Source organism: Parasteatoda tepidariorum, chromosome 10, assembly GCF_982258835.1.
Source record: "Parasteatoda tepidariorum strain Cologne lab strain chromosome 10, Ptep-v5.0, whole genome shotgun sequence".
Classification (NCBI taxonomy): domain Eukaryota; kingdom Metazoa; phylum Arthropoda; class Arachnida; order Araneae; family Theridiidae; genus Parasteatoda; species Parasteatoda tepidariorum.
This window is the reverse complement of record NC_141764.1, coordinates 11,325,978-11,338,072: the sequence shown is the minus strand read 5'-3', so window position 1 is coordinate 11,338,072 and position 12,095 is coordinate 11,325,978. Positions and strand designations below refer to the sequence as shown.

Genomic DNA, 12,095 nt, shown 5'->3' with positions numbered 1-12,095 from the left:
AGTTTCCTTGTCTTCTGGATTAGATTCAAAATTAGAAGAAGACGGAGTTGAACGTTCGTACTCGTAAACCCAAAAATCGGGTCGACAAATCAGCGACAGTTATAATACAAAATAAATCCACCCAACCATGCGCAAAACTGAAAGACAACAAAAGGAAGGGGAAAAAACCAAGACGAATAATGAAGTAATTTTAAATTTTTATTATTGTTGTTTCTCATCTTTTCTAGGCTTTTTATTATATTAGAACTTATCAAAGTAGAAAAAGAAATTAACTCATCAAGATTAACTTTATGCTCGACATCATTCGGTACGGAAAATAATAATATTGATAGCGATATTTCTTTCATAGCATCTTTATTATATTCGATTAAAAAAATTAACCATTTTATTTTTATTATCTTCTGTTATCAGAGTATTATTCCTTCCATGTTTTGTAACTTCAATATTTATTTTATAAACCGTGTTAAGCAAAGATATAAAGCGATTTTTAACTGTTTCGAAATATTCAATGCAGAAGAATCGCAACAAAATATAAATACTTGTTGCAGTCACTTAAACCATTTGAACTGGATCATTCGCAAATTGTGATGTCTTCCCTTAAAATGAAATGAATACATACCAGAAATTTACTCGCCGTAATCTCAAGTTGAAAAGAATTCATTTGTAAAAGACCTCACGCATTCTGAATGTCAAAGGACGAAACAAGACATAGAATGGTCTTTCGGGGACCATCTAAACATTTCAGTTATGTTTTCTGAGCGATGTTATTCAAATTAGAGCGAAAAAATGGAAATAAATTTTAAATTATGACTTTTTGTGAATCAAACGTTTATTAAGTGAGCAATGTGATACTCTTTAAGTATTCATTAACTGATCCAATAGACTGACCCCCAAAGAACTTTCCAGGGAACATTTCCGTCTAAAACCACGACATTGTCATTAATTACGTGTATCTATTTTTACATTGAATATTGGCAACGATAATTTTTTTTGTAATTCATACATCAAAATGCATCTCTTCAAATATGATAATAATTAAGTATTTAATCATAAAAATGATTTTTTAAAAAATAAATTCAAATGGGATGTGACCTAAATAATGCAGTGACGCTTCGTGTTATAAAAGTGCCACTACGATTCGGTGGTTTAAATAAAAAATGTGTCTCATGCCTGTAGATTTCCGAGGCAGTTCTCGAAAGAACAAATTTAATTAATTTTCGTTCTCAAAGTAACTTCATATAAGCATTTCTTATTTTATAATTGTTCTGAATATCATTAAAACAGAAATTTCTTTGACTCAGGTGCGGATATAAAATGTTTCCTTTTGAAAAGTACCCTTCGCTAATGAAAAATCTGCTCGTTTCTAATTACTATTTTATCGCTCAATTGTTAATTATAATTTTAGTTTAATTACTCAATTAAGGAACAGAATCTTAATTTCTAATTAAGGAACATATCTTGATTGATTCATTTCTAACGAAGTACTATTTTTTAATTAAAAAGAAATAAATATTGATAACAGAGACATTATTCTCCTTTTTAAAAATCTAACTTTCAAATATGGTTTTAAAAACGTTTTCCTGATATTTATTATTGTTATATTGATGTAGGTACTGTTATTGTTTCATTTTGTTTCTATATTATAAAACATTCTAAGTAAAAAAAATTCAATTTTTTTTTCAATTTATTAAACATTTAAATATTAATTTTGAAATGGTGAATGCTTCTCTTCCAAAACTAATAACAAACACTCTATTTCAATAACAAATATATATATATATATATATATATATATATATATATATATCTATATATCTATATATCTATATATATATATATATATATATATATATATATATATATATATATATATATATATATATATATATATATATATATATATATACTGAGATTGACTGAAATGCGTGGTTGTTGATTTCCACCGGTGAATGTTGACAATCTCATAGTCGCTTTGGTAAATTTGGTAAATGGCCGAATTATATACTAGGTATAGTGCCGGTATACCCTATACTGATGGTATTTTAAGGTTCAGTGCCACTGCCCGGTATACAATTGCCCGGTACTCCGAACACGGATGTTTCTCCCAATCAATCCTCAGATCAATCAACTTCGAAATTTAAACCTAAATGATAATTCGTAAAATGAACTTAATCTCACTGCTCGAACAATACGCTAACAATAACGTATGATAATGCAAGGATTGCACCAAGAACAAACATCAATAAACAAGTAAAAAGAGGCCAAATCAGGTAGGCCAAAAAAACGAGTTCTTTCTAAATCTAGCAACCATGACATCTTTTTTTAACAATACGTCTCTAAATAACTAAAACAAATTTTTACTTCAAACCCACCAGAATTATTTAATATCTTATGAAATACAGCATATTTGAGCTCAGAAATTATATAATTCAATCACTTTACTAAAAACAAAATTGTCTGTTTGAAAACATCGCCTCACAGAATAAGCGGTAGTAAACAGCTGTATACTTTCTAGCCGGAAATGGAGCAAGTCAAAAGCTCCAGATTGTTGTTGTTTACATTTATATTGAAAACATCATCCATAAAGCATATACTTTATCATACTCGTCGCTATCCAGGAAAGTGATAAAATGTTTCCGATTAAAAAAATTTCCGCCGAGTCAAATGAAATCGCACCACCCAAATCGATATGCATCTAATAGCTCTGACTCATAATTAATTATGCGTCGGACATTGCTTATCTAATCAAGTGAATGTTATACTTACATAGTAACCTATGTTTCCAGTGCATTTTTTTACACTAAATTGAAGAGAAAAGTAATAATTACAACAAATATACAATTAAATTCTTTTCTAAAGAATAAACAAGGTAATTACGAAAGAAAGAAAATTGTGATTGAAATATTGCAATCACTGGTTACTCATTGATCAAATGTTTCTTTTTCTTCCAAAATAGACCTTCATAAACAAAAATTGTCATTGGCTGTAAAAACTGCATCAATTGATTTGTCCTTTTATCGTTGTTCTTTGGTTTTCATTAATTCCAGTCAATATGCATTTCTTAAGAAGTCACAAAATTCTTTTCTTTCTTCAGTATTTATATTTATGTCATATAAAATCACTGCCAAGATATTAATCATAAATAAGTAAATCACAAAATGAATATGAAAATAATTTAAATTAACATTTCATAAAAACATTCGCTGAGGACATTCAAAGAAAAAACTCAGAAGTGACAACAATCAACTTTAAGAAATTCCAAAATTATCGTCTGCCTTTTTTCAATTTGAACTTGCTGTGTCCATTTTTTATTAATGCTTATGTTAGCCTGATTTTTTATGACTTGTTCAATTCTATTTTTGAGATAATGGTTTTGAAGTTGACTGAAGTTGTTCTGTTCATTTTAAAGTTTTAACTTAAGACAATATTTAAACAATAGGTAATAAATTCACCAACTTGATGCATAACAAAATTAAAAGTGAAAAAAAGAATTCTAAAAAAATTGTCTAACAGCAGAAATCGCCATAGCAACGGATGCACACTGTTTACTAATACTCTTGAACACAGTTGAAAAGTGTGATGACGTCCGAATAAGGTGTGTACGCCATCAAATCCAAAACAAAACCCATTTTACCAATGGGTAAAAACAAATCCAGGCCGATAAGACTAATTTCTGAGAAGTTACGCGGGCTAAATGTCTTTTAACATTTAAATTTTTCTTTCAAAAAAATACATTACTATTTTTCTGGTCTGAGCTTTGATTCGTTTATGTGCTGAAATAACACATAAAATTTATTTTCTTTATTTCAAAGCAATTATTATGCTATAAATGATCAAAAACTGCAATTTTAACCTCATAAACATTTTATTCCAAAAATGAGGACCATTGTTGGTTATAAAAGTTAACTTTTATTACCCTTCGGCAAAATGGGTATTACTTTGTGTTTGATGGCGTGCGCACGGTATTTGGACGTCATCACATTTTTCAACTGAGTTCAAGTGTAATAGTAAACAGTGCGCATAGGTCGTCATTGCATGCGTTGCTATGGCGACCGCTGCTGTTTGAATTGAGGCAGTTTTGCAAGCCCTGATTTGAAATGTTGTGACGTTTATCGGAGTCAAACCAGAAAAAAAGCATATGAGGAATGGGTAACCAATGATTGTAACATGGCGATTACAATTTTTATTATATACTTTAACTGACTAGTTTTTCTTATTTTTTTGGTGTGATATTTATTTCTTTAATTAAAAAAAATGAATTAATTACTTTCACCGGCTTAATGGAATTTTTTTTTATTCAATTATAATCCATTGTTAAATGATTAAGATTGATATCATTGCTATTTATGATAGTTCGTTACAAATTCAAGAAAAAAAATTTTTAAATAACTCAACAGTAAAGAAATTTTACAAATTACTGCAACATTTTCAATTGAAAAATAACTGAAATAAAATTCTTCCAAAATAAAACAACAAGAAATATTTTTTTTCTTCCAGGTTTGAACTTGAAGGAACAAAACGTTACTGAGAAGCATTTGCAAAGATGCAAGAGTTATTACTTCCTGAGATTGTGAACACGTTATAGAAAACAGTATTTAAAACTCACAATGGGCTGCACGTTCGCTAAAGCGCAAAAGAACGGGAGTGTCCAGGATCTTAATCACGCTACAGAAGCTCCCGCCGCCCCTCCTCCCCAAGATCCCCGGATACCACTGACAGCCCGACAGAAATTCAGCATATCCAAGTCTTGGAAAGCCATTGCCAGAGCTATGGATACAACGGGAGTCGCCATGTTTGTTAAGTAAGTTGATAAATATTTGTATTTTACTGTCACTTGAAGCAAAATAACTTAGCCCCACATTGGATTAGGCCCATATTCGCGAATCTTGGTGCAGTAAGGGTTCAAAGGACCGTTATTTTCCGATATTTGCCCTATATAGAATTATCAGATTCACGAGATATTTTAGATTCATTCAATAGAGCTAATGGATAATTCAGCTAATGGAAGCCCTATACAGAATTATCAAATTCACACGATAATTTATATTCATTCAACCAATGGAAGCCCTATATAGAATTGTTAGATTCACCCAATATTTTATATTCATTCTGCCAATGGAGGCTCTATATAGAATTGTCAGATTCACCCGATACTTTATATTCATTCAGCCAATAGAGGCCCTATACAGAATTATCAGATTCACGCGATATTTTAGATTCATTCATCCAATGGAGGCCCTATAGAGAATTGTCAGATTGCCCCGATATTTTATATTCATTCAGCCAATGGAGGCCCTACATAGAATTGTCAGATTCACCCGATATTTTATTTTCATTCAGCCAATGAAGGCTCTATATAGAATTGTCAGATTCACCCGATATTTTATTTTCATTCAGCCAATAGAGGCCCTACATAGAATTGTCAGATTCACCCGATATTTTATATTCATTCAGCCAATGGAGGCTCTATATAGAATTGTCAGATTCACCCGATATTTTATTTTCATTCAGCCAATGGAGGCCCTATATAGAATTGTCAGATTCCCCCGATATTTTATATTCATTCAGCCAATGGAGGCCCTATATAGAATTGTCAGATTCACCCGATATTTTATTTTCATTCAGCCAATGGAGGCCCTACATAGAATTGTCAGATTCACCCGATATTTTATATTCATTCAGCCAATGGAGGCTCTATATCGAATTGTCAGATTCACCCGATATTTTATTTTCATTCATCCAATGGAGGCCCTACACAGAATTGTCAGATTCCCCCGATATTTTATATTCATTCAGCCAATGGAGGCCCTATATAGAATTGTCAGATTCACCCGATATTTTATTTTCATTCAGCCAATAGAGGCCCTATATAGAATTGTCAGATTCACCCGATATTTTATATTCATTCATCCAATGGAGGCCCTATATAGAATTGTCAGATTCCCCCGATATTTTATATTCATTCAGCCAATGGAGGCCCTATATAGAATTGTCAGATTCACCCGATATTTTATATTCATTCAGCCAATGGAGGCCCTATATAGAATTGTCAGATTCACCCGATATTTTATATTCATTCAGCCAATGGAGGCCCTACACAGAATTGTCCGATTCACCCGATATTTTCATATTCATTAAGCAGTCAATATCGGCCCTAACTGTCAGATTTACCCGACATTTAATATTCATCATTCAGCCCCATAAAGACCGATACTAGGCCCATATAGGTCCAGTATTTTATTTTTATTTTATAACCGCCGTTAAACAGCCGATCCAATTTTTGGTTTACGATTACTAATGTTCAACTCCGTAGCTTTGAAATTTTGAGCCAATCCGGAAGACAAGGACACTCCTGGATCAGTACCCGCAGAGGTATGATTTGTTGTGGGAACATGGAGGACTTTGTGACTCGACTGATTTAATGTGCACCAGTCACCATTTTACTACACGGTGAGTCTTCGACCGGCGGGGATCGAACCCACGAACTCTTGGACATGGGCCCAGCGACCTATAGGGCCAATATTAAAAAAATTCTAGACATTCCAATATTGGTCCCTTGGTACATATTGATACAGAACCCCATAGTAAGCCAATTTTAAACCCATCTGGGGCCAAGGTAAAATTGTTGCTAGGGGTGTTTGTAAGAAAATAATTTCTGTTTTTTTTTCAATGTAAAATTATTAACAGTATTATTAAAGAAGGTATTTCTTGGATTATTACTAATAATCAACATATTTAAGAATTTACTAAACATAATAAAACTGGATTCTTGATTTTCAGAATCTTTTCAATAGCATTTCCCTTTCTAAACTAGAAGATATACTTTTGAGTTATTACTGTGATCCTTGATTGCGATTTTGATTATTACGAAATTCCAATTAATTTTTATATTTTTAGTAATTATCTTTACAATGGAAAAGATATTTTTATTCAAAATGATCTAATACCACAAGGATATAATTTTTCATCCCTCTTAGCTAACTTATTTTTGCACTATTATCAACCAAAAAATTATACTCTTAATATTAAATTTGTTTTTACATTTTTAGACAATTTAATTATCTTTAATTTCAAAGATTATACAATTTTATTAAATAATATATACACCGAGGAATTAATGTTTCTTCGCAATCATGATGATAATATTAATTTTAATTTTTTGTATTTGAGTATTACAAAAGAGAAAATATCTGTTTTGTTGATTTATACGATAAAAGAAATGATTGTAATTGTTTTATAATGAAACGTTTCTAAAAACATCTATTTAATATAATTTTGAATCAAATGAATAGAATTAAAACAATATGTAATAATGTTTATTCCCCAAAAAAATAGACTAACTCTTTCAAAATTCAATAAAAAAACAATGGATACCCAACTAAAGTGATTAAATTTTATATAAAATAATTGAGTTAATTGCATGCTATTATAAATAAATTTACTAAAAAAGTTGAATAATTAACATTGAAAGGAGCTTTTTTAAAAATATTTTATTAAATGTTTAACAAATCGAAAAAAGTTGTATTAATTAAAAGTAAGTATAATGTAACGTTAAAAATAAAATAATTCAAGGAAGTCGTTTTTTTTTTCAAGATTGTTTGTAATATTAATTGGTTGGCTATCATTCTTGCAGCAAAATAATATCATCCGATTTTTATAGTAAAACATTTAATATCTGGGTTTTTTTCTCTTCCATATTTGCGTATATATTTACTTGTTTTCAGTGCTCTCTGGTTGGGAAGTTTCAAAATATGCAGTTCTGATTTGCCTAATGAATAGCAGGGTCGTTAATTTACTGCCAGTTATTTGAAGTTTTGCCAGTTGGTCATTAAAGACCTTGGATTATATCAATATAATTTTTAAAAATAATCGTCATCGTTATGGCCGAAAGCCAATATTTACTCTTGAAATCTGACAATGGCAAAGAAACAGTTGCATTTTTTCGGAATAACTAATTATAAACATTGGTTGCAGAAATTAAACATTTTGCGGAAAAAATGTGCAGTTATTACAATGCAGATAGATATTGTCAGTCTGAAAAATACACATATTCTATCACACTGAAAAATAAAAAATTTAAATATAAAAAATATGCTCCACAGACGATTTCCAAAAAGCCACAATCCCGCAGTGGACTGATCGTTAAGACACGGTGCCCAGCAGATCTCCGAAGTCAAACATCACTGGCTGTGGTCAGTGTGCGGTTGGGCGACCACTTGGATCAGTCTGCGTAGGGACTGAGGGTGTGCGGTATGGGTCCTCGTTAAACTGTTCTACCGTAAAGTGCTCGACTTCGCGTGCAGGTCATAGGGCTACCAAAAGCGGGGGTGTCACCCCTTCTGCAGAGGATCAAAATTGTGATGGCATGTCTTCGGATCATCCTCAGGGATGCTTCCCAGACAGTCGCCAATAGCCCATTGTGCAGCTCTAGTGAGACATAAATAAAATGCCTACCTTATACCTTCTGCGACATAAATAAAATACCTAGCTTTAATCCCTAATGTTAAAATGAAAAGGGTTAAAACAGAAATACTTTAAAATCAGATCTATAAACAGAAATGAAAATCATGTTATTGAAATTATAATAAAGGCAAAGGTGTGCAATTTAGGTTTGACATCGACTTAAAAAAATTTTCGCCTCAATACTAATATTAATTGTCTTGAATTAATTGTCTTGTAAAAAAACTCAACTTTTAACTAAAAATATTTTTTTTACATTAAAAGTTTCAATTTTATTCTACTATATTAAATGTAAGCATATAGATTCTGAAGCATACAGACCCTTACCAAATTATTAGACACACTATAAGATTCTATGTAAAATCTTAATTATCAGGTGATACTATACAGCATTATTGTTCTTTCGCGGCTGAAACCGGTTTATACTTGTTTATGTTCGTGTATCAATTGGTTAATATTCTAATGCAATACGTCAAAAATAAATACAAGTAGGAAGTAGGCCTGGGCAATATACCGTAATACCGTCATTTACCGGTATTTCTTTGATACCGCGGTAATGATATTCGGAAGTATATTCTTCGGCAATACCGAGTTATTGAACTTCGGTATGCCTGCACCTCTCGGTACTCACCGCTAGCCAATATCTTCGGCCGACCGGCGGCGAGGAAGTGGCGGTATGGTAAGGAGGTATTGGTATGGCACGTGATTGATTTAGGGGTGAAGAACTCAAAGGCTTGCGCGTAATATTTACGGTACCTCCTCTCGGCAGCTAGAAATTTCTCCTACAATATATTGTGGTATCATTTGACTTTACAGCGCATGCGTCATATCCGTGGTATTGGCGATATCGGATTTCAAACACCCGCGCGTTATATCAACCCTCCATGGTATACTTAGTTACTGATTTTGGTTTCATTTTGAGAATAGCGTGCTTCTGATTTTAAAAATATCCGAGATTGTCCAACACCTCCTAGAATGAAGGCCTCAGCACGACACACCCCTCTCAATCCTTAGTAGTCCAACGAGAATCCTTACCGCGTCTTTTCAGGAAAGCTTCGATCGGATACTTTATATGAGTTTGTTTTTAATTAGAAACTTACCTTTCAAAAAATAAAATTTTTTAAGCACTTTTCGTCTCTACTGAAAAGAATGAAATTTATCGAACATATACTAACATTCTGAGAAAAATTATTTTAATTGCATTATCAATTGAAATAAAGATAATAAAAAAAATTGCACTCTAATATACCTTTTGTAATTTATTTAAAAGAATGAGACAATATTATTTGACAATTTATCTATGTAAGCATTTATTATTATTCTTTCATTTAAATATATACATAAAACAAGCTATATATAATAAATAATTTTATCATTGAGTAAAATTTTTTATGAAAACAAATTTTCATTTTTAAGACAGCTGATATAAAGTTATATCCTTAACTTTATTGAAATTTGAACACAATTTTAAACTAGTGTAGTATAGTAAAATTATTTACAAGTTACTAGCTTTTCACAGCTTTCAAAAATGAAAAGTGATGAAACAAGCAACATAACTGTTTATTTCAAATACAAATATAGAAACAGTGTAAGATTTCATTTTAAATCTCTTCAGCTTATTAAAAATATGACCACTTAAACATTAATTTATTAGTCTAGTCATACAAAATATTTTTCAAATAAATTCAAAAAGTATTATAATGCTACTTGTCTTAAAAGTTACAAATAAAAAACAGAAGCTGTATCAAAAATTGATTCTATATTTTAATGTTGAAAAAAACAAACAGCTCCTTTATTTTAATGTCTGTAGTTTTCTTTTCTTAGTTTCTGGTTCAATTTTAGATTGAGTTACTTTTAAGTTTAAGTTAGCTTTCTTTTTATTAAGTCGTTCAGTTAAAATTGAATCATTTAGCTTTTTACAATAATTGCTTAAAAAGGTGTTAATGGCTCGAGTTACCAAAAATTTAACAATGAAACTGGAATCATGAGCAGAGCATTGATTGTCATTTAAGAATATTTCCTTTCTTTCCAAAACATTAATAGTAGTTTCAATAGCCAAAACTTTATGATTATGCATTTGTAGAAATGAGCTTTCAAACTCTTCAGAAACTAATTTTTAGTATGCGTGCAAGATTATGTCAACAATTTCTTGCTTAGGGTAAACCAAACAACCTCTGTCTAATGTTTGAATGTAAGAGTTTTCAACATCATCTATCACATTAAATTTCTCTTCGATATCCGTTAATGTGATAGATTTCTCACAAGATGAACAATTTTTGTTTTATTTCACCAGTCTTTGGGTCAGTTTTCACCGTTTCTTTAACTATGACATCCGACGAAAAATGTTTCTCACACACCTAAAAACAAGTATACATTTTAAGTATTTTGTTTTTATTTTTAACTATTTCTTCAAAAAATATTATACTAAATACTTTATAGTTTTGATGTCATAAGCTTTTTTACATATTTGATGTAAAAAAAAAAATTATGTTCTTACATTTAGTTCTCACTCTTAAAATGTTCTCATATTTTTAAACTCAACGAAAAAAAAATTTCAGAAAAATCAAAATATTAGTTGAAAGTCATATTTTACTCAATGAAATATGAGATTCAAATTAAATTTTCAATTACAATTTCTATTTTTTCTTCACAAAACCAAGACTTCTAATGCACAATACCCAATGAAGTAAGAGACGCAAATTAAAATTTAAGTAAAACTTTTAATTTCTGGTAAAATTTTAAATTATCACTCTAGGAAAAACAATATTAAAATACTTATAGAACTGTTGTAATAGAGGTTTGTGATTTTTTTTTTGAATGATTTAAATTTTCGGTTTCATATTGTTTGAATTTTATAGCCTGCATTATGTTTTCACATTTTGTCAAACTTTCTCACCCAAAAATGCAATTAAAACAAATTTTAAAACTATGAAAATCATGAAAAATTTGTACTATCTCATTTAAAATGCCTTCTAAATTTAATATATATTTTTCTCCAAAATAAAAAAATTAATATAATTTGATTTAACTACCTGAATGATTATTTTAAAAAAGAAAGTGTTGATTTAAATCAACGAACCCCGATTTCAACAGAAATAAACAATAAGTGAGAAAACTTACTCGAGAATTCTTAGTGATGATAAAATCCTTCGGTGAGAGTGCTTCTAGCCAACGTCTTTGTTGAGCTTCATCTTTGGGAAAATTAAATACGGCAACTTTTGGACCGTTAGCATAATTTCCTTTGCAGTTTACTGCACAGCAATGGTAAGGCATGACACATTAATATATATTGCAAATATGTAATCCAACAGTAGCTATCATAACTTAAAACTTCACGAAAACGAATTAAAAATAACAAAACACGTGGAAGGGGAAGAATCGGCGCCAAAGGGAATGACTGTTATGGTCACCGGAATTCCATTTCGCCAAAATCAAAGCTATGAATGACGCCAATGCTAATGGAAGAATGTGGCAGCCATTCAGGTCTACTTCGTTGGACTACCAACGGATCGGATTTTTCATTTATGTTAACCCGTGCTGAGGCCTTCCTTATTCTAGGAGGTATTGGATTGTCGGATCTCCTTGTGATGTTTATAATTGTGTTGATATTTATAATTGTTGATGTTTATAATTGT

The 12,095-nt window shown here is 30.7% G+C and overlaps 2 protein-coding genes across 2 annotated transcripts in view; one reads left to right on the top strand and one right to left on the bottom strand.

Annotated features, from left to right (window-relative positions):
• The window catches only part of LOC107454198 (cytoglobin-1), a 156,699-nt gene that overhangs the window by 128,057 nt on the left and 16,547 nt on the right, over positions 1-12,095 (top strand). The window contains exon 3 of the mRNA XM_016071303.4: positions 4,498-4,801. Coding sequence (XP_015926789.1) covers positions 4,608-4,801 — 194 coding nt within the window. The 5' untranslated portion in view covers positions 4,498-4,607. The remainder of the gene's footprint in view (positions 1-4,497; positions 4,802-12,095) is intronic.
• On the bottom strand, positions 10,154-12,026 carry LOC147802155 (THAP domain-containing protein 2-like). Its single transcript, XM_087153609.1, has 2 exons — positions 11,581-12,026; positions 10,154-10,817 (listed from the first exon to the last, which is right to left on the bottom strand). Exons 1-2 carry the CDS (start codon positions 11,731-11,733, stop codon positions 10,719-10,721), a joined length of 252 nt encoding a protein of 83 aa, XP_087009735.1. The 5' UTR covers positions 11,734-12,026; the 3' UTR covers positions 10,154-10,718.